Genomic DNA, 24,570 nt, shown 5'->3' with positions numbered 1-24,570 from the left:
AGGAGGTGCCCTTCTAGTTATAGTGAACAGAACAATTACATAATAAATAGACTGTGTAACCTAACTGTAGGGAGTACAAACAGTAAAGAATCTGTATCATCTATGAAAAGTCAACACAACGAGCAGAAAAGAAAAATAAACCATGTAAATACAACAAATTGAGCAGGGCACTGCAGGGAATTGAACCCTGTTCTGGTAAACCAGGAGTACAACACCAGTGCCTTAGTTTTGTTGTTATTTACTAGTCCAAATTCAATCACATTTCATTTACATTTCAACAGTAAAGTACATTGTAGGCAATAATTAATAATATAGTAATAGTATATAAAAAAGAAAACTACAGAAGCACAAAACTAACAAATCAATACATATCACATACCGGGCCTGTAGTCATATGCGATGTGGACTGACGCGATGAAGCTTCACTCACACAAATGATAGGCTACAAGACATAAATCACATAAACACACTGTCACGATCAGAGTCAGAGGTGTAGGACCCAAGTGCAGGACTAAGGCAGAGGACGAGGCAGACACCGGGCAGATCGAATGCAAGGGAGTTTATTCACTCAAAAAACAGGAACAAGGGCAGGAACACGAGGAGACTTGGAAAATAAACAAGAACTAGGAGCACAGAGGAAATACTAGCAAAAACCAGGAGCTAACTAAAAGGTGACTTACATTTACGATCGAACAAGGAACTAGAAACACAAGGGCATACATATAGACAAGGACTAACTAGACACAGGTGAACAACTGACAAATCAACACAGGGATTGGCTGGGGGACTAAGAGGACACAGGTGGAAAACAAAGACTAATCACAAGGTTAGACAAGGCAGGTACAGAACTACAGGGGCATACAGGAAGGCACAAAACAAGACTACAAAATAAAGGTACACAGGTAAAAGGTGAAACTCTTAACTGCAACTAAGAAACAGGGAAAAACAACACTTCAAAATCACAGGAAAACACCAACTCAAAACAAAGGAACACAGGAAAAATACAACAAGGATACAGAACACGGACACAGAAGTCACACGGAGTTAACTCAGTTAACTCACTAATTTTGACAGCCCTATATTTAAAGACACAAATCAAATAAATTACATTTAAAATGTTAAAATAAGAGATTGAAAATAGTAGATCTACAAGCTACAAGCTGAAATGTTTACAGATACATTTTATTCGGAGAATGAATAGTGTCATTTTGAGTATCCAACATCGCGATGAATGGATCGGTACAAACGTTTAAGAGAGAGAGAGAGAGATAGAGAGAGAGAGAGACTAATTTACGTAATTTGTGGATGATCTACAAATTATATGGCACGCAAATTACGCAATGGCAGCAGCATTATAGTGCTAGTGCTATACATAGCTATAGTGTGTCATTTTTCATGGTTTTCGACAACATACTATAGCATGTCGTTTTTCATGACTTTCGACAATGAAAACAAATATGAAAATCATGCAAAACGACATAACTATTGGTGTTTATTCTTATTTACTAATAGTCTTTGTGTGGATGTGTGCACAAACTGCACATGCATTGAGCCTGTCAGAAAATGCAATCCTGACCAGTGTTTTTACATATTTTAGTAGTAGATCATGGCTTACAATTGGGAATAAAATGGGCTCTTCATGGGCTGGAAAAGGTTGCTTACCACTGCTTTACAGCAATGACAATTTAAAAAAATAAGAAAACAAAACAAGAACACATTACATCATTAATTAAAGCGAGTGTCAACAGATGACTAAAGGCCCAGGGGTCATAGAGTTGAGTAGAAAAAAAAAAAAAAAAAACTTGAGTTGTTAAGAAATAACAAGGATATTACACTATGTTACATTGAGGTGAATAGATAACCGTGTGCAACTTGTGGAAGCCCACAAGTTCCTGGAACTTTGAGGTGAGAGAGAGAGAGAGAGAGAGAGAGAGAGAGAGAGAGATGTGAGGGCCACGTACGGGGGATGTGCAGGCCTATAGGTTGCTAGATGTGACTTGTGAGCTTAGATTGGTTATTTTCACTAGTTTGGGTCCCTGGGAGACATCACATTTCTCTTTTGGGTCATAGGTTAAAAAGTTTGGGAACCACTGCCTAAGAGATATCATCCTTTTGTAGTTCAAAAGAACATGCTTGAATTATCTGGATGGATGGTATAGTTGGGTGCCACCGATATTGTCCCTTATCATTTGACCCATTTAGGCCTGACCTCAAAATTTAAAAAAATCCTTCTAAATCCTCCAGTTTTCTGAAATAAATATTTTCACGATTTTTCAAAAATAGCAGACCTACAAGCTCGTAGCGCGCCACTCGGTGGCGCGCTATGAGCTTGTAGATCTGCTATTTTTCATTAGCTAAATTATAACATAATGTTTAACATAATGGGTTAACTGTCCTTTTGCGCAGATCATGCAAACCTCAGCAAAAAGAAAAGGACAATATCGATGGCCTCCAACTGTATAGCATGGTAGACTTGTGTGCCTCATACAGTAGCTCAACATCTAATCCATATTCTGAGTCTATGAGATCAGTTTAGAATTTATTGTCAGTTTCTTCTACTTTATATCACTGAACTCATAATTTACAAATGTATTTATTTCCCCCCCTGTTTTTTGGTTTCATGGTTGCTTTAACGAAAAGGGTGTAATCCCCAAGACTGCCTCGCAAACATGCATGTCAATCAAATGCCAACATAAACAATGCAGACCATTTTAAATGGCACTTGGTGGCTGGATTGTTTTGCTGCACATGTAATTGAAAAGGCGAAGCGGAAAACCACTGTAGCTTTCCTGAACCCCAACTCCCTATGCTTGTTTAGATGCGCAATGTCCCTGGACTCTGCAACGGTTCTTCTACAGTAGTGGTTCTCAAGGTAGGGTCTGGGGGACCCCCAGGGGTCCTTGGGTGGGTTCCAGCAACAGTAGTCAATATGCATCACAATCATTTTAACCACTTTATTCATTTATATGTTGGCTATTAAAAAATAGCAGCTCTACAAGCTCACATTGCATCACTTTTTGTCTGCCTGCGAGCTTGCATTATCTGCTGAAAAATAAATAATCACAAAACATTTTCAGATTGGGGTCCGAAGCCAAATACATGTCATTTTTGGGGGTCCTTGACATGAAAAGGTTTGAGAACAATGCACAGTTGGGCTATACAGTAGTTACTTGTGCCTCCCACACAAAATGTCTGCTATTTGTGCTGTGAAGTTAGGAGGATTGTTTCGGTCACAAACACTCTGTGTTGGTGTCTGGGGTCAGGAAATGAGGAGGCTGCAAAAAGACACTTGACTCAACTGCTACACTGAATGAGAGAGACAGTGGTTTGAGAAAGCCACGTGACGAAACATACTTCCTCTAACTTCAAGACTTGTGCTCTCCCTCAGTCTTTTTCCGTTTGTGTTGCTTGTGACTGTTAGAGTGATGGCAGGGACAAGGTAAGATGCCACTAAAACCACTCGGGACTTAATTTGAAGTTGTTTTACTTGGGAAGGCAAGGGCGGGGAGGTTGGGGTGTTACCATAATTCCTAGCTTGGCAAATGCATGTGTGTGACATAATACCTAGTTGTGATTTATACATTACGTACAGTATGCCCACTGGAGGTTTGATCGGTGAAATTGGCATTGGTTATTTGTTTAATATACAGTATATACATCCAAATCGGTTCAGGGTTTTTCTACAATCCTGTATGGAATTTAGGGCTGACTGAATGACTAAATAGTTACTTAAACATTATGCTATGTATATATTTAGCATTATTCTGGTGGATGAACAATTCAACTGCTTTCCACTATATTAGCCGAGTTATCTTTAGGGGCCTTGACACCTGCACTGAAGGATGAGTAAAGGATTATACAGACTTACAGTATATTATGCATCGCTAAGACCACTGTGCATTTTGGTTTAATATTCACTAACGTTTGAGTGAGACGTACGATGATGAGCCTTCCTTCATGCATGACCTCAGTTTCCGTTGTCTGGAGGCTTTCAGCTTGTTTCCTGTCACTGAGCCGTTTTCTAATTTGAATATCTAACATGTCACACGTGTTGTGATTATACCCGTAATCACATTTGTTTTGAGAGAACAAGAGCGAGGATTTCTGTATTCATAGCTTTTGTATTTCGGGATGCCATATTGGTTTTTATCTGAAGTAATTAGAAGGGGGGAAAAATAACTCAGTGTGGCAGTGGAATGAGTTTGTCTTTGTTATTGAGGAACCAAACTTGCAGAGAGAGGAAATTGACGCAACTTTTTGTGTGGCAAGCAGGGACATGGAACAGGAACCCGCAGACATCTTACCAACATGTTGTTGGCACATTCCCCTTTCAGATATATGTGAGGGGCTATTCAGTATATTACATAGGTTATTATTTTTTCAGCACCTCGTTCATTGCTGTCGGGTGAAAACCTTAAAGCGCAAATAACATGCATTTTAAAACTGCTTTTAATATTTAATATCATATTGTCTATGTCCCTCAAAGTTATTTCTAATGGTTTGAGCCTCAATCACCACTCTGATATAACCAGTCCTTGTCATTTCTTTCTGGACTTTGAAAGCAGTTTTAGCTGCAGTACCACAATGTCCTGAGGTGGTGGGGGTGCTGATATGCAGATTATTTAATATTTGAGTCATTATAATACTGCCAGCATGGAAAATCAACAATAGTGGACATTGTAAACAAAGTGGAAATGCAAATTTGGAACTGAAGACTGAAGAAGAGGAGGAATTATACAAAGTAGGGTGACATTGATGACGATGAGGACAAAATCAGTTGAGCTGTTCCTGAGAGCAATTTCCATTAAAGCACTATATGATATGAAAGCCTGATTGTTCAAAATTGGTTATTTGTGGGGATAGAAAACACATATGGGAGCCCCAAAAACACAAAAGAAATTGAAAAAGTTGAATTTTATGTTATAGGTCCTTTAACTGTTACCGATGGATCCAATGTAGTTATTATTGCTTCAATAGCTCTGGTTAATAATCATCATCAATATTTATACAACCCACTGACAGATGAACCACTTAAAAAAATAGCCGATCTACAGGCTCACAACGATGCAACGCATTGTAAGCTTATAGATCGGCAATTTTTTACTACTTTTGGGCAACACTTTTCTATGATGAAGTAGGACATTCATTTATATAAACAAAACTAGTTGAAATATGGAGATACAAGGTTTGCGCCCAACAGCAACAATATTTTGTAAAGGTATTTTGTTCTGTAGAAATTCTGTTTCATTGCAATAACAGAAGACTCACATTTTGATGTCCTTACACTTTTAATGGAATGACACACACAGACAGACATGTTCTGCTGGTTTACATACAGTAGTAATGGCTCACTACATTCGCAATAAGTACTATGAAATGTCTAAATACTGAATCAAGCAACTTAAAAACTCTCTGGGGTGTTCATATAAACTTGAGTAGACGATGAAATGAACAAACGTTTTTTTGAAAGTGAAATATCCCTTAACAGGTTGACTGCGGACCATTTACGGCCGTCTTTCAGGCTAAACTGCCTTATTATGTTTAAAGTTACCTTTGAACAGCCACTGCACCGACTGCTGAGTTGCTTGTCATGAAAATCCACTTTAAAACGGTGAAATCGCTTGTTAGTAGTGTTGAAAAGTATTCCAAAGTGCCGATCACAACAACAGAACGGAGCAGGAAGCGCTCCGCACTGTTCCACCCCCTCCATTGTAATGAATAGGGACTCAATTTCCCAAAACCCTTTGCACACCGGAGTGACAGACCTTTTTGCGATGACGTCATCAAAACGCGTCTCATATCCCATTCTGTCCGGTGGATTGCCCGTATGACTTAAAACTGATTAAAAACGTGGATTAAACAATGAAGACATAACTCGGGCAACTCGCGAATCGCAGGGAAGGTGTTCTACAATTAATGAACTCAAGCAACTCGTGTTTAGAAGTCAAAGTGTTAAGTAAATATTTTAGGTATTTTTACATCTCCGAGGAAAATGTTGTACTTACTCCACTACAATTATTTGAAAACTTTATAGTTACTAGTTACTTTATAGATTTTGATTATCATTACAAAACATACATTTGCCACTACGTTTCGGCCATTTGAAAATAGCCGATCTACAAGCTCACAATACGTGCATTGTGAGCTTGTAGAGCTTCTATTTTAAGAATATTTTGATACCAATACTTTTGTACTATTAGTACTCAAGTACATTTTGAATTCCGGACTTTTACAACAGACTATTTCTATATTGCACTATTGATTCTTTTACTTAATTAAAACATTTGAGTGCTTTTACCACAACCACTGATGTTTTCCAGGATTACCAACTTGCAGAAGCAGCACCCGCCCATGATCCCGACCGGCGCGTCTCAGGGCTCCGTGCAGCTCAGGATAAAGAGCTCCCAGAGCCCCGGGGAGCGTCTGAGCCAGTCCAAGTCCATGCTGCTACAGGACACTGACCTGCCACAGAAGCCTGTAAGTACAGCAGCGGTTCTCAACATCATCATTTTTCGACCGCGGTCGAGATCATGGATTTCACAACGGCCACGGCAGACTGCCACAGTCCTTCATTGCCATCCCCAGTTCCTGCTTACTGATGCATGTGTCCCTAGCAATGACATCAGGGAACGATAGTTTTCTACCTCTGGTCTGCTTTGAGGCCGGAGTACAGAGAAGAAGGGAAGATATAACCTCATGATCAGCTCTGTAGCAGTGGCCAGCAAACTGTGTTCTTCTGGATCGGACTAGTGAAGAAACACTGAGAACCCACTGAGCATTTTTTGGTCTAATAGACGTCTAATATTCGTCTAAAGACGTTGATTAGTGGTTGATTAGACGTCTATATATAGACGGTCTATATATAGACGTTTAAACAACCGCTAATCAACGTCTAATCTAAGAATAGACGTCTAAAAAACTTTCCTTTTTAGACGTTTTTTATCCCATTTTTAGACGCACGTCTAATAGCCGGCTATTGCTCAGTGGGAAGGTTGCCGTATATTAGAGAAGTCGATGGGTGGCTCTTCCAAGAGAGATTTTGTGCTCTCATTAGAAGGCAGGTGTAAGTGCCATCCAGCCGTTTCTCTCAAACTTGTTTCACCCCTGTACTTTATCATGACATGATAATTTTTAGAACCTTGTGTCATATCCATATCATTTTGGGATTCCTTGAGATGAAAAGGTTTGAGAACCAGTGCCTTAACACTCTAAGCCACAAGCGTTATTTGGTTTATTTGATTTGCGACTTGATTTGGTCTGACCCCTGTGATCTAGGGTCACAGAGCTGATCCTTCATCATAGAGGCACCCAAGCCTCCATGCCACAACAAGGCAGAGTCCATGTGGAGGGAACATGTTTTCAATACATCTATATGAATACATATTAATTTATATAACCAGTAAGACACCTGAGGGCGAGAATGCGACCAGGTCACGTGCACGCATCCACCTCGTTGACGGCAGACTGCTGGGCGAGCGCTGGCGCTTTGGAATGGGGGGTCAGATCAACATGGAATGCATTCTGTACTGGCCATATAAGGAGCATGTCTTGAGTGTACAGGGCTTGATTAGGCCAGATGAACATATGGAATGTCAGAACAGGCCAGCTCCCTACAGTATATGGAGATCTAAGGGTGGTTGCGGGGACATTCTCTTGAGTGTACAGGGTTTGATGAGGGCCCAGATAGGGCCGGGCCTTAATTTTCGGGTCAGTTGAGAACTCTAGTTTTCGCCGGCTGTGGCTGCACTAATAACTTGGGGGCAGGCCCGTCTAGAGTTTGAATGGACGGATAAAGGCCTATTCATAGTTTGGATTTTCGGTGGCGAGGTGACCACCTCCAAACCACCGGTGGTTTGGAGGTGGTTTGGCAATGTCACATTGCCAAATGTGGTTTGGCAATGTCGCCAATGTTATGGTTGGATGAGCAGTGGTGAGTAAAAACAGAGTGAATGGCTGGGGAGAGCGGTGGTTTTCTCTTCACCGCGGCTCAGTGACGTCATGTTGTAGTTGCGGTGGTCACCTCACCACCGAAAATCCAGACTATGAAAGAGCCTTAAGTCAAAAAGGGAGACATCGAAGAGGGTGGATGGGGAAGGATCAACAGGAATGTCAGAACATGTTCTGACATACGAGTACTGTATCCATATATGGAGATTTGAGGTCTGAGGTCAGATGTAGAGTTGCTGGCCAATATTGATAGCATCAGGGATCTCCATATATGGGCTTAACTGCGGCAGGTCATCTGCGGACATCTGACGTCATTTCTCTGTTCAACATCAATGGCAAAACTTGAAACTGGACATAGGAGGGGTAGAGCCTCTCAAAAATCAGGAGGGCTCAAGTCCATAGACTTGGCTGCCACGTTATCTCTGAAAGCCAGACGTTGGAGGGGATTCCTAGCGCCCCTCAAAAAAAGAGCGTACCAAGTAGGCTACAGTTGTAAGGTGCATTTTACTAATTATAGAGCATTTAATTGGTTAAGATTAAACTAGTATTATGATATTGAATTGCATGCCTTAAAAAAAACAAAAAAACAATGATCAAGGGCTTTGGTTAGGCCACCGTACCATGAGCCAATAGCATAATCGAAATAAGATAAAACCAGTGATTTTGCTAATAAGCGAAGACTAGCCCAGTCCAGAAACTGTGATTTCTTGGCTAAGAATTTGGTTCTGCCATTCACCTTGCTAATGGTCTTAAGAGCCATGGATCATGGATGGCAGCCTGCGTGGTAACACCCAGGCTGCGATCTAGCAGACAGGTAGTTGACTGAGTGTTTAGCCGGGAGGGACTGGGGCCCCCAAGAGTAATACTGGGTGAGGCCAGTTTGTGCAAACTGGGCTCAGAACCAAATAAAATATCGTTTTGGCCATACGAAGGGATCATTTGTTGTCTGAGAGCCAAGTTTTATTGCTGTTGAATTCATTGACAAGGGTGGCATTCAACTTTACCATATCCTGATCTGAGGCCAGGATGTCTGAATCGTACAAGAACAAATTAACAGAACAAGCAGCTTGGAGGGCGTGCACTCAGCTGCAAAAAACTCCAGTGATTAGTTGCCGATTAGATTAATCGATTACTAAATTAGTTGACAACTAATTGAATAATCGATTCAATTACGATTAATCGTTGCAGCCCTACTATATACTCACTATACACTCACTATATAGGCTACTCACTATATAATCAATATGCTCACTATACACTCACTATATACTCACTGTATACTCACTATGCTCACTATGCTCACTATACTCACTATATACAATTCATCGTTGAGCCCTACCTTTCACTGGCTTCTCTACCCCATTTCACTGGCTTCAGTGCCCCTTTCACTGACAGAAAGTACAGGTCAATACAAAAACTGCTACATATATATAACCAGGTAAAGCACTAAGACTTGTTTACATCAGGGTCCTCCATTTTCAATCCATCAGAACATTTAAAGATGTACAAATATACACTTCTATGAAAGAAATCACACCCATGTGAAGTGAGAACATTTAAAGATGTACAAATATACACTTCTATGAAAGAAATCACACCCATGTGAAGTGAGGGCGCTCTTATCATCGTACATCATCATACATCATCTCATTCTGGCCTATCACAATTTGCATCCTCACGTTAGTCACCAATGTTTGTTACGCAATGTTTGTGTAATACACAAACACTCAAAATTGTCAATTCATTGTCAATAACATTTTAATGCTTGTGTAGGACAAGGTTTGTGCACACACGCTGGACATATAGGAGGGGCTAGAGCCCTCATGTGATGTGAGGGGCGCTCTTATCATCATACATCACATTCCATGCTCAGCAAATCACTTTTGCCGTGTTCACTTTTCTGCCCTCACATTTTACCCTCAAAATGTACTTTGCTCAGCCAATAAAATCATTGCTATAGCCTATTGGGTGATCAGCCAATCAAATCATCGTGTTTGTGTTCACACAAACAGACAAAGCTGGGCATAGGAGGGGCTAGCGCCCCTCAAAAAGGAAATCAATGATATACAGTTAAAGAAAGTAAGAAAGGGGAAGAACTTTTCGTGTTTTTACCGCGGCTGGTTAGTGCCTTGCCCTGAAAACTTTGACATGCTAGTTTTTATTGTATTTTTTAAAGTAAATTAACACCCTACTTGATCAAACTACAGCGTAATACAAAATTATCAAAAATAGCACATAGATAAGTGAATTGACGTGTTTTGAGCTTGCAGATGTGCTATTTCTTGCCATTTTTTAATTTGAATCCTGAAAAGTAACCATTTTGGACATAATGAGGTTTCCACCCGACAACAACCATATAATGAGAAATTAAGTGAAAGAGTTGCAATAGAGACTCCTTTGTAGATTTATTTTAGAATTTCACCATCGTACGACAAATTATAAAACAGCGCTTATATCAAGTCCTTAAAAGGAAGCAACATTTCTCAACATCCCAGCTCGTATAAGTGATGCTGTTGCGTTTCCCTGTTTGCTAATTACGCAGACAATACCCCGCTACTTGTTTTGCGAGATAGCGGTCCTGTAATAATAATAAAGCTTTGGCCAGAGGGCAGCCAGGCAAGAGGCTACCGTGTGTAATTAAGCAGTGATGGTGTCCTGTAGTGTAGACTGGGGAACGTGGTCATTAACATTCAGAGCCAGCGTATAAAAGTGTTGCTGTAATGTTGCATCAGTGCGCCATGCCAGCATGTGCTCTGTTGTTGTTGATTACGGTCACAGGTTTCATTGCGTTGCAATGAAAAACACAAAAGGTTATCCTCTCTCATATACAAGACTTTGTGTTTGTCCATGGAGCGCTGCCGAGAATATGGCTTTATTATGGGAGAGAGAGAGAGAGAGAGAGAGAGAGAGAGAGGATGATGACATCTAGCTGTGAATTTATTGTTTTAATTTCACTTTTCAAATCCAGCAGAGGACATTCTGATTAAGCCATAGGAATACAGCAGGACTCGATCGATGATGATAAAGACAGTTGTCTTTGATATTGATTTTAAGACAGCAGGGCTACAAAGCAGGCACGTGCAAAGGTGGGCGTAGGGGTGGGGGGGTGGTGGGTACAACATTGGGGCTTGGGCACCTGCCCTTTTGCCTCAAAGTCCCCCTTCCCCCTCCGGATGATCCATAAATGTTTTATATATTTTAATGTTTACATTGTAATGATAAGGTATTGCTTATATTTTACTGTCCAATGACATGGGCCAAGTTATTGTGGAACATCTTGCTCCATTAGCATAAAGGGCCTTGCAAACGGGGAGCGATAAAACGTGCCTATAGTTCATTTTCAATGAGACCTGCGTTTTTGCTCGGAGAAGTCGTGGTGCGACAACGCAAGCGTATTTACGTGAGCGTGGTCCCGTGCATTTGTTGCGCGCGTGCTCATTACGTGCACACGCCCGCGACTCACCAGACCTGGATTCTGTTTAGCTTTTTTACGCTTGCGTTGTTGCACCCCTCTTCAACAGATCTGGAGGAGACCTGTGTTGATCCAGGCAAACAACGCCTGCGTTCCTCGCTTCACGTTTGCAAGGCCCTTAAGACCTCCAATGTAGGCCTACTACATTTCACTACAGGATGGGCCCTGCAAAAATCGGCACACACACACATGTGTGCGCACACGTGCACTTTTTCTTGAGTTTGGGCACCTGCCCCCTCAGTGCTCTCTGCACGGCCCTGCTACAAAGTAACAGAAAGTCCCCTTCTTACAGTGGACAAAAACTGTGACACCCGACACACATGCACACACGACATATTAACCACCTAAGCCATATACTTCTCATATGAACAATGTGTAAAATAGCAGAAGATACGCTTGAAGATATGCTTGTTTAATTGCTGAAAATGTTTGTTAAAAAGTTTCGACCTTACGTGCAGAGAGTGGATGAAAGCAAGGGATGAAATGTTGGATTACCCCCGAACTAGGGTTGGGATCCTTTAGGATTTCCGGTTCCTTAACGATTCCCTCTTAACAGTCCGATTCCTTGGCGGTTCCCTTTAACCATTCCTATATTTAAAAAATAGAATGCAATTTCTGCCTTCATTTAAATGGTACACTAATTCGATCATACACACAGTATTGCATAAACAGCACAATCTCATGGTTACAGTCTGGTGGTCCTTGAAATTAAAAGGTGTGTGGGAACCACCGGTATGGGTCGTGAACTTTGGCACCCCTCCCATGGGGGCACTGGACTCCACGTTGGGAAACACTGCTGGCATAAACAAACAGAGACAGAAGAAAGGTCAGTTCTGGAGCGGTTGTCCCCTTGCTCTCTCTGATCTGATCATCAGCATTCCTGCAGTACTGCGTGTATCCCAGTAGAGGGCAGGCCTGCACTGTGCCAGAGGAGAAAAGTTTTAGTGTGAGAAAGTGCAGACACTCTTAAGACTAGCTCTGCTCTCTCCACTCTGTAAATATGACATGAATTCCATCTCACGGTTGCTAACGGTGTGATCGCATTTCTGTTTTTAGTGAAAACACATGAATTTGTTAATTGCATCAATAAATCATCATATCATCATTAATACATTAATGCAATCACATTCTGTTCTGGTTTATTTTCCCACTCAAGATGGAGGATTATCATCTGAGAAAATATACATAATAAATAAATATATATATATATCTCTCAATTGTATTCCATTACAATTGTATAACTATTGTGCGTTGAGTATTGTATATATTGTTTGCCATTATATTTTTCCTTTTTGTCATTGCAAGATTTTAACATCAAGACCAATGATCATGTCCTGATCATAATTAATATCGGCCTGGAATGTAGGCCAACAAGGTGTTTGCCTTTAGCAATGCTACAGATTTTTTATTTATTTTTACACACACACACACACACACACACACACACACACACACACACACACACACACACACACACACACACACACACACACACACACACACACACACACACACACACACACACACACACACACACACACAGACGTTATACAGTATATAACACATTATACATATTATATACACATTATAATAAACATTATAATAAACACTGCAGTAATGTGCCATCTTCTGTACAGTATACATAGTCATCTAATTATCTGCATTGCATTTCCATTGCTTCTGTATAAATTAATGCATTAACCAAATCAAGCCAAGGATTAATACATAGCCCACGGTCTTTCTTTTGTACCTGGAAATATTTTATTTGTGCTTTTTCTTTTTTCTTTTTCATTAAATCGATACTATAACTAATTAACTGAATAAATGAAAAATACCCAGCCTGTACAGTTAACAATCCAAGGCATGCATAATAATAATAATAATATTAATAATACAAATAATAATAATAATAATCATCATCATCATCATCATCATCATAATAATAATAATAATAATAATTACATTTATACAATTGTAATATATCGTTTCTGTCGGGTGGAAACCTCATATGTCCAAAACTGTAATTTTTCAGGATTCAAATTCCAAAAAGAACAAAAATATCAGATTGACAAAGCTCAAAGTGTGTCGCTTCCCACCGCGTTTCGATCTTGCAGATCCATTACTTTTGATACTTTTGTGTGACGCTGTAGTATGATCACGTAGGGCATTCATTCACTGTAGTATGATCACGTAGGGCATTAATTCACTACAGTATGATCACGTAGAGCATTAATTCACTGTAGTATGATCACGTAGAGCATTTATTCACTGTAGTATGATCACGTAGGGCATTAATTCACTGTAGTATGATCACGTAGGGCATTCATTCACTCACTGTAGTATGATCACGTAGGGCATTTATTCACTGTAGTATGATCACGTAGGGCATTAATTCACTCACTGTAGTATGACCACGTAGGGCATTAATTCACTCACTGTAGTATGATCACGTAGGGCATTAATTCACAAAACAAAAAGTTAAAATATGGAGATAAGGGGTTTCCTTCCGGATGACAGCAACGACATAGTAATAATGATATGCAACATTCCCTACTGAGAGCTGCTACTACAGTAACTAACTCTGAGAGAGTGCCAAATGTGATGGACGCCGGGCTGGGTCCATTTGGTTCCATGTTGCACCCTCTCCGAGTTACTGTATGAATAACAGAGCTTGTGTCCCCTCGTTTTTTGTTTTTACTGTGCAGATCTCTCGTCATCGGAGGAATCAGTCCCAGCATAGTAGTGGTGTCGGAGGGGCTGCAGCCACACAGCTCTCTGTGAGTATATACAGTGTTGTATGATTGTATCCCATTCAGAGTTTAGACCTGAGGCCCATGCTAATGTCTTCTGAACAGTTTTCTGAAAAACATTTTGTTGCTATATCAGTGGTGCTTAAACCTTTTTCATGCCACGGACCCCCCAAAATTATTATTTATTTGGTCTCGGACCCCTATCCCAAAATATGTTGTGTGTGTATATACACCATGCTCATTATTAGTTTGTATATCTGCTATTGTTTTATCGTGACACACATTCATATATCTATAGCTTAAATCTAAAATTACACATTATATTATGCTTTCCCGGTTTTAATGGGACATGGCAGCACGTCCATTATGTGAAACGCAACGCAGCGTCTCCAACGCTTTGCACACGACAGAAAAGAAAAGTTTCATATGGTTGCAAATTACTGTAGGCTGTGCGTGTGTGCGCGTGTGTGTGCCGGCCGTACTGTATGTGGTCAGTCACCGGTCCATATAAATGTATTGTTCTCACACTTGTCAATGTAACTCTGAGAGTATTAGAAATGTAACCCAAATGGACCTGTTACAAATGCATACATTAACACTGAGGATTTGTACTTTGGCACAGCATAATTCACTGCTTTGCATTTTTTTCCCCCTTCAAATCAATTCATGCATTTCCTTATTTTATTAAACGTTCACTGTTTTTTACCCTCCCTCAATATGTTGTCTATGTTAATTTTGTTGGCACTGATTATTTTCCTTTCTCCCTCCCCACTGTTGAATGTTGATTATTTTTTTCAGGTTGAGCTGAAAGGTGAATATTTGAATAAAGCGAAAATATCGGAAGGTGGCAAAAAGCTGAGGAAGAATTGGACGTCCACGTGGGTAGTCCTGGCCGCGGACCAGCTCCTCTTTTACAAAGAGAGCAAGCAAGAGGCGGCTTTATCGAATTTGGTATGTAAATGCATATTCACTCACTCCCATAAGCTGCACGTCTCTTCCCTTTTTACTGTCGCTCCCCTCAATCCCCCGTCTATCCTTTTGTTTTTCTCTCTTCCTCTCTTGCTTGCACACAAACGAGTGCATATGCCGACACACACATATGCATGCATACGCACACACACACGCACGCACACTCTCTCGCGCGCGCGCGCGCACACACGCGCGCACACACACACACACACACACACACACACACACACACACACACACACACACACACACACACACACACACACACACACACACACACACACACACACACACACACACACACACACACACACACACACACGCACAGAGAGAGAGCGAGAGCTACATATCCAGGGTTAAAAGAAAAAGTGACAGTAAAGTCAGAAGTGACAGCAACAGTAAAAGAGTTGGCCACCATTACCAGTTAGACTATATAAGAGGGCCAGTGTTCAATTATGGCCTCATATCAACCTTCAGAGAGCCTTGCCTATTAGCATTAAAGAGTGCAAACGTTGAGTGAACGCACACACTGTGTGCATTTTTAATTTGATGCCAGAAATGAACCGTATTCTTTTCATTTTCATATTTTTCAAACTGGCAAATTAACTTTGGCTTTGATCCCGAGGACTGGAGCTCACCCCATCAGAAACCAATGAGGGACTGTTTACCCCCCCACCACCTCCTGGAAGGGAGCGCAGTGCACAGACGTGTGGCGTGTGTGTTGTTGCTGCCTTCGCGTGCGTGCGTGTGCGCCTGTCTGTCGGCCTGTGTGTATGTATCAGACTTTAATCCACCCTGCCCTGATGTGGCTCTGACGTGCATATAGAGAGGAGGAAGAGAGAGAGAGAGACAAACAGAAAAAGACTGAAACTGGTGACTGGTAGAGAGAGAGAAGGAGAGTATTGGATAGGGGAGGGCTGTCTCTAAAATGAGCTTGCCATGGTTTTTAATGAAGCTCCGAGGACTTAATCAAAGCCTTCTCCCTTACTGAGCCCCATGAGTGTCGGGTCTGTCAGAGTCCCTCCGTCCAATAGTTCATTATTCGAGAGCGACATTTTGAGGGCTGGGTTACAGATTGAAGTCATCATCTGACCCCCTTCCGATGGAAATCGTGGTCTTGTCTAACCGCTTGTTTTTCAGGAGGAAGGCATCTACATGTGGCCGATGTACCCTGATAGCCGTGTCTTCTTTGAAATCGAACCTTACAGAGTGTTTTTGATGACGGTTATATGATGTGGTTTATCTTTTAGTCTCTGAAACAAATTAGCCACTCGCACATGGTCTGTAGTTTGCTCATTTTAGACAGTGTTTAGGTTTAGGCCTGCATATACAATGCCGTCATAGGCCTACGTGTATACAGTTTAGGTCTGAACTCACCTGCAAGTATACACTGCTTCACACAAAATGAGCTTGTGCCCTGTGTTATGTTGTAATGCTAGGCAGCATTAGTCAAATAATGTATGCACAGCGAGGCTCTGTTTAGAGTGCCCTTTCACATTTTACCTTTGAGGAGACGTTTAACCAGAAAGAGTTTGATTTTAGGATCAAAATGATATATCGGGCTGATGGACCATTATTTGACTTCTTTGAAGACATGTGTATCTGAAACTATGCAGCCGATGTGTCCCAGTTTGTCCAATTTGTTTTGTGTCCCAATTGGTTGGATTTGTCGTGTCATTTTCATTTTACCACTTCCAACCTGGCCTCCCTAACTTGGGCATGTCATTATACTGTAGGTTTAAGTGGGTAAATAAAGGCTTTAGTATCAATAATCCAATTTGTCAATATAGGAATCGTTAGCCGACTTTCTAGTTTCCCGATATGGAGAAAATGGGAGCCAGATAGGAGTCCTTTGTAGTGAGATGCCATTGTTTCAAAGGGCCCTTCCATATTGTATGACATTGCTTACGGAATTTTAATTTTCTTTCTTTTTTTCTTTTCTTTTTTTCATCCTCAAGAAATCTCCTGTCTTAGAAATGGTTTGAATTAGCTGAGACCACAGTAAAAGGCAATAATATCTAAATGGCCTTGCCATGCCTTTTACTTTGATTAGTTCTTGCTTGAAAAGCAGCATTTTCCAAATCACATTTCTCTTCGACTGAAAACAAAGTCATCTCTTATTGTGCCACGGTTACACACAGCGGTTTTAATTGCCAAAGGAAGAAGAATAAGATATCGAGGATATTGAAAATACAGTAAACTTTTCATTCTCATTTGAAAAGAAATGATAGAAATATATACGTGGGTAACTATGAGACCAAACCAGAAATAAATTGGTAGTCCCTTATTCGATTACATTATTGCACTCACTTTGATTTCTGGAGTTTGTTCTTTTTCTTGGTCTCGAGCCTGATGAAGGTCATGTTGATGGAATAATGATGCGAGTCCATTGTGGAAAAGGTCATGGAAGAGCGCAAGCAGCGCTGGAAGAACTCCGATTTTGGACTTTGGAGTAAAAGTAGCATATCGTTGCTGCTGGGGCAGAAACCTATTATCTCCATATTTTAACTTGTGTGTTTTGGTAAATTAACTCCCTACTTGATCATACTATGGACTTTACTTTGTGAAGTCAAGAACCTCTGACCCTCTCCGTATCCACGCTTCTATCTTCTATCTGCCGCCCTTATTCCTTTTTTCTCTTTTGCACATACAGTATAATACTGTAGTTTGTCGATGACATGATATTGTTGTGTTCAAAACATTTTTATACATTTGAAAAGTTGATACCAATACTTTTGAACTTGTACTCAAGTAAATTTTGAATCCCAGAAGTAAATAATGTGAGTATCTTTCCACCACTGTACATTTCTGACTAATAAAATATTCAATCAATCTGTAGAAATCTGGAGTCAAGCCTGATGGAGTGGACCTCTGTGGAGCCGTGGTTGACTGGACAAAAGAGAAGTCCAGCAGGATGCACGTGGTCCAGGTGAGACTATGTGACTTACATCCTGAAGTTCTAGAACTACAGGATGATGGCAATACATGCTTCACAATTCATGTCCTATACCCTTGTCCTGAAGTATTTTTGCTGCTTTTCCACACCTTTTAACCACTTTCAACGTGGCGTCTGTGTTTTTGGGCATGCCAGTCTATCAGTTGCTGTTGGGCAGAAACCTCTTATCTATAACTTGTTGTGTTGTTCGTAAATGAACACCCTACTTGATCATACTACAGCGTCACACAAAAGCATCAAAAGTAGCAGATCTGCAAGCTCAAACGTGGCGTGAAGCGTCACATTTTGTGTCTACTACTTTTACTGTTTTTGATTTTTAATCCTGAAAAGGCACAGTTTTGGGCAAGCCGATATAGTAGGTGGAACATCCAAAAATTCAAAATAATTCCATAATGTTTGACATTTTCAAAAGAAAGCAATAATTGCTTGTAAAATCTGCTATTTTCATTATTTGTCATGAAGAAGGATATAGGGCTTAAGTGCTTAAGATAGTAGTTCAGATGATTCAGTATATTTGTCTTTTGTGCCACCTGTTCCTGAGCAGAATTACATTTGAGTCAGATTGTATTATTATAATACGTGATGCTGCTACAGAACAGTCTTTTGTACATCCTGATCATAGAAATTATATGCAGTTTATGGAATTAGACTGGTGATCCTGCACAGTACTTCTTCCTTTTGTCTGGTCTTTGAAGATAATGTTGTGACAAGGACTTGAGCCAGGGAAGTAAACTGATCAAAATGTCATGTAAAATTTTGATCCAGACCGATATATCGGTATGGCCGATATAAGTCGATATGTTGTGACACATTGTGGCGTGTTGTGAGCTTGTAAATTGGCAATATTTGAATGTTCAATTTTAACAAAGTTTAATGAAATTAAAACTTTTCCAAGTTGATTAGATTTTTTTTTCTTTTTTTTTTAAATATATTTTTGGGGGCTTTTCTGCCTTTATTGATAGGGGGGCAGGGAGAGAGAGACGGGCAGTGACACGCAGCAAGGGCTGTCGGGATCGGGATTCAAACCCGCGACACGCTGCATTAGAGCCTATGTCATATATGTCAAACTCAAGGCCCGGGGGCCAAATCAGGCCCGTGAGTGAATTATCTTTGGCCCGCAGGATGATATTTAATTAGTATTAGAACTGGCCCTCTGGTATACTGCACGGACCACCATAATACTACAAGTCTGACAATGCACTGCGAGTGCATTGGCACATATCACATACTATGAAAGCAGTGCTTGGTGAGGATCATAGAACAGGAAACTGAGCTTAATAATAATGCATTTTCAGTTTTAAATGCATTTACTTTTTTGCTGTTTGCCTGGGACGTCCTCATGACCGCGGTGCCCGTGTGTTGAAACACAGTCCGGCCCTCGACCTCGACCAATTTCTTTATTTTGGCCCACTGTGTATTTGAGTTTGACATCCCTGGCCTATGTGGTATGCACCTGGGCCGCTAGGCCAGAAGGTGCCCAGAAGTTATTCAGTGCTTTTTGACAAAAAATATTGTCAGGCTCTAGTGAGAGTGCAGTGACATCCAGGAGGGAAAGAGAAGGGGCTGACAGTGTGATTTCCAGATCTCATCAAATGCTTAAGACACTTCATGGTGGCAGAGTGCTACTCTCTTCTCGCACAGCGTTTCAGCTCTGAAATCTTAATGCAGGCAAGATTAAAACGGGAATTACAACATAATCTTTAAATAATCCAAGTGCCGTGGACAGAGAAGTGCTTGTAATGTCGACAGCGAGGCTATTCTGAGGGCTGACAACATTGTCAATCAACACCGGGATTAAAGTTAAAATTAGCACAGAAAGTTACTGTTAATTTTTTGCCCCCTATCCCCAAAATGTGATTTATAATCTAAGAAAATACCTCCGGAAGATATGGCTGCCAGATAGACAGATGTGATTAAAAACATAATGGCATTATTTTATTTTTTTGATACCCACTTATGTCACCATTTCTCATACCGCAGACTACGAGGCAGATTCTTGGCTTTTCTTCGCTATTTAAAAGAGCATAGCACCATAATTACTCCTTTTGAACCATAATCCATATATGTAGTTTTTTCGGAGCCCTGATGCACATTTTGAGAGAATATACATTTTTGTACTAAATTATGCCAACAAAGTATTCTAAACTTCATCATCGCCGTAACACGAGTCATTTCTTGCGTTCTGCGGGCGAAAAGTGTTGATTACATTTTTCATCGCTTTGAAGAAAAACGGCAAAATAATCTTGAGTGCCCGCTTTTCTCAATTGCTTGCTAACATAATGAAATATTTTGGTGATGATGGTGCGGTTGTTGTTTTTTTCTTCCCCCAACTGCTCTCCGAATCGCTATTATCCTCTCCCTTCCTGTGAGGCAGTATCCTCCTTTGACAGCGTTGTCATCGACGGCCTGCTCTGCCAAAGGCAAAGGTCACAACCCCTCATCCCCCCTCGTCCCCCGTCCACTGTGTAAACCTTGCTGCTCAACAGCTGTTTTTTCCCAGAGATCGCTCCTACCAATGAGTACTGGTGGAAGACGACGTAGTACTACTCACTACGAACCCGTTAAGGCTTGAGGCCTATTCTACAAAATGTGTTCTAAATCAGTATTTCTCACTGCACGTGATTCATGCTGCTGCTACTTCTCGCTTTAATTACAGTGTTTATGACAAGTAAAAGGTCCATATTCAAATGTTTACTTGAGTAAAAGTACACAAAGTATTGGCATCAAAATATATATTTACTGTATATTAGTAGCCTACCAAAGTAAAAGTACAAATAGGGTTTAAGTGGTCAATGTATGTTTTGTAAAAGAATAAATCAAAATCTGCAAAGTAACTAGCAACTAAAGTATTAAAATAACAGTGGAGTGGAGTAAAAAGTTCAATATTTGCCTCTGAGTGATATGTAGTGGAGAATATGTAAAGCGTTGAAAAACTGACATACTCAAGTAAAGTCAAAGTACCTCAAAACACTTGAGTAAATGTACTTAGTTACTTTTCACCACTGCCAGTAGAGTAGAGCCAGTGGAAGACCTGGTCCTTCCCTTCCTACAGGAAGTTATGGGTAAAAGGGATAGAAGAAGAGCACGCTGAAAACCAAACCTCCTCCCGGCTATCATCTCCTCGAGAAAATAAATAAATAAAGAAGTGCCCTCTTTCCCTAGCTATAAAAAAACATTGGTGGGAGCGTGTGCAAGGAAGGGAGTTCAATCAATTTCCAAGGGTCTGCTCTGCAGGGATTATCACAGCTATGCACCAGGGGCGTTGGGATGCACGGTAAAAGTGGTTAGAAATGTAGACAAAAATGGCAAACATGAGGCTGAAGGAGGAAAAAACGAATACAAACAAGGCATATCTGCATTTTGTTTTGCAATGTGTGATTCACAACGGACCTGTATCATCTTCAACTACCAACATCACAATTCTGGGGGAGAACATTGGCCAAAACTTTCAAATATACAAGCTCACAACGCACCGCGTGTGAACCACCACGTCGTTGCCAAACCAAGTTCATGTGTTCCCCTTTTGTCACGGAGAAGCACTGGTTCTCAAAGTGGGGTCTGGTGTCCCCCAGGGGTCGTTCAGAAGGATCCATGGGTCCCCGGCAAAATGAGGTTCACAGTTGAAATATTTATTTGGCAATTTTTGAGGAAAACGTTGACAAACCTTTCCGAAAATGTTGACACGTCTTCTCTTATGGAGGTCCCTGGCATAAACAATTTCTAAATGGAGGGTTCGGGGTCGCGTCCGCGGCCAAACACATGCTATACCGTAATCAATTTGGGGGTCCTTGGCATGAACATGTTTGAGAAGCACTGACTGCAGTGTTGGCAGAATGACACACAGGTCTAGAAATTCCACCAGCAAGGGGTCGGCGGGTGGTAGCGGGGAGCGGGTTGAAGGATGTCACTGAGCCTATTGTCACCACACCGCACTGTATTTACTCAGCTGCGCTGTCCCTTTTTATTTGACACTTTCCTCACCCTTCCTTACAATATCATAATCCCTGTCTACAGCCCTGCACATTGTTCTGTGGTAAGTGTTATGTTGGAGCGCTGCTGTTTTTCTTCAAGGTTAACCCACGCTCGCAGATAAAACCCTCTCTCTGCTCTCTCTCTCTATTCTCAAAACAATACTAGTGTTTCCTGCTCACGGTGTCATTTATCTGCCTATCAGCAGTCCTGGAAGAAGTAGCCTACTCAGATTATTGTTTTAACTTGAGTAAAAGTAGCAATCGCTCAATGTAGAAATACTTTGTTACAAGTGAAATGCCTGCGTTCGAGTAAAACCACAAACGTATTGGCATGTATAGGCCTACTCACACAGTACCAAAATAACAGTACAAACAGTATTTGTCAAAATATCATTGCTGTCGGGCAGAATCCCCTTATCTCCATGCTCTAGCCTTTTGTGTTTTTTCGTAAATAAATTAACACCCTACTTGATCATCCTACAGTGTCACAAAAGCATCAAAAGTAGCAGATCCACAAGTTCGAAATGAAACTGATTTTGAATTTGAATCCTGAAAAGTAACAGTTTCGGATGTATCAGGTTTCCACCCGACAGAGACGATGATACACATTTTTTTAAATAGCCGATTTGCAAGTTCACAGCACGCCCCATCGCAACGCGTTGTGAGCTTGTCGATCGGCAATTTTCCCTGATAGTCGTATTATACATTTCCTCATTGCTTAATGCTTGTTTTGGAATAATCTAAATCTGCAGTAGTAACTAGTAACTAAAGTTTTAAAATAATCGCAGTGGAGTAAAAGGTAAAGGTACAATAGATCTATATATCTCTGTCTATACACATCTGCCTGAGATACAAGTGGAGTAGAAGTATCCTTTTTCAAAAAACAAGTACCTCAAAATTGTCCTTAAGTACAGTACTTCAGTACATGTACTTCATGGTTCCTTTCCGCCAGTTGCTATCAGTAACCCCAGTGGTTTGACGTAGCTGTAATGCATACCTAGCAGGAAGGCAGGGGGAAAGCAGTGCTCTGCTCTTTGTATTAGGACTCTTTGACACCTGAGGGACCCCCAGATCTCGTGCCATGCTCGCGGAAAAGAACGGCTAACACAAACACGATATAGAAACAAGAGCAGCCAGCCAGGGTGAGAAACGTTGACCGTTGTGACAGGGTCGCTTTGAGGTTGAGAAGAGAGCCGCTTGTTGGTTCTCGTCTACGCGGCTCTGTGTGTTTCTCGGGGGCTGGTGAAGAAAGAGCGAGAATATGTTGCAACCTATTAGGTCAAAAAGCTGCAGTGTGTAAACTGGCAAGAAGAAGATGCTCCATATCGTTGCTGTCGGGCAGAAACCTTGCATCTCCGCGTTTCAGCTTTTTACTGTATGTGTGTTATTTATTTTCGTAAATTAATTCATTACGCAAAAGTAGCAAAAAGGCTTTGCATCGTGACACGTTGTGAGCTTATTTCGATATTTTTGCCATTTTTGAAACGTTTTGAACGTGAATGTGGTTAAGTGTGTCTGTGTGTTTTATATGTACCAATGAGAAGTAGCCTACGAACGATCTTGTGACTAAAATAATAACTACATTGGAACCATTAACACAGGTTATTTTGTTTAGCTTTTTCTGAAAAGTAACAATTTTGGACATGTGAGGTTTCCCCCGGGACAGAGACGATATGTTTGTTATGTGGGACTTCAAATGAGAGCGCAGACCGCGAGATACAGATACATAACATAAGCAGGCCAGGCGGCAATAGATAATATTATTCTCAATTCATTTTTGACTCTCCTCAGCATTGATTAGAGGAGATGTCCTCTGGGTCAGACTAAAGGCTCAAAAGAAGGCTCCCCTGAGGCTAATAAAACTTGAGGTTTTCTTTCTTTGACATTGCTCCGCAGAATCAAAAGAAGCACAACTTTGAATAAGCAGTCATGCATTTTTCATGCATCTCTGAATATCTAAGTGCCAGTGTGTCTGGCTTGAGTGAGTTAAAAGTAAATAACAAAAGGAGGAGAAGAAGTATAAACTGCAGCAAAAACCCGCCCGCCCCCCAGAAGAGGAGGGAGACTAAAGAAAAATGTGTCAAAGGGGTTTGGGTTTTTATCAACTGGTCACTGTGACAAAGACGTCAACACTCGCATCCTTTTCATCATTAATTGATTCTTTTTGAGTTTTGGGTGACTCTCGCTGTGAGTTCCCTGTACCCTTTGTGGTCTGACAAACAATGGTTCTCGCAGTCGCAATCTGATAAAAAAAAGAAAGAAAGAAAGAAAGAAAACAGACTACAAAACAACAAGCGAGAGAGAAGGACTGAAACAACTGAAGATGATGAAATGGGGCCCGGGGCTAGAAAATAATGAGTCCACTTCATAGTGGAGGAGCCCTAACCTGCCACCACTCCAAAACACAGTGCTTTTGTCTTGACTAATCACCAAGAAAGTTTAATATTCTTCCCAAAAAAGACCTATGGCCACCTCGCAGATGAGGCTCTCTGAAACAAGTTAAAG

The 24,570-nt window shown here is 40.9% G+C and overlaps 1 protein-coding gene across 1 annotated transcript in view; it reads left to right on the top strand.

Annotated features, from left to right (window-relative positions):
• The first annotated feature begins 3,403 nt into the window (after window positions 1-3,403).
• The window catches only part of arhgap15 (Rho GTPase activating protein 15), a 78,664-nt gene continuing 57,497 nt past the window's right edge, over window positions 3,404-24,570 (top strand). The window contains exons 1-5 of the mRNA XM_079518026.1: window positions 3,404-3,439; window positions 6,321-6,477; window positions 14,125-14,196; window positions 14,968-15,120; window positions 17,978-18,067. Coding sequence (XP_079374152.1) covers window positions 3,426-3,439; window positions 6,321-6,477; window positions 14,125-14,196; window positions 14,968-15,120; window positions 17,978-18,067 — 486 coding nt within the window. The 5' untranslated portion in view covers window positions 3,404-3,425. The remainder of the gene's footprint in view (window positions 3,440-6,320; window positions 6,478-14,124; window positions 14,197-14,967; window positions 15,121-17,977; window positions 18,068-24,570) is intronic.

The sequence above is a fragment of the Electrona antarctica genome (genome assembly GCF_951216825.1).
Source record: "Electrona antarctica genome assembly, chromosome: 13".
Taxonomy (NCBI): Eukaryota; Metazoa; Chordata; class Actinopteri; order Myctophiformes; family Myctophidae; genus Electrona; species Electrona antarctica.
The sequence above is the reverse complement of the archived record's forward strand: the minus strand, read 5'-3'. Positions and strand labels throughout refer to the sequence as shown.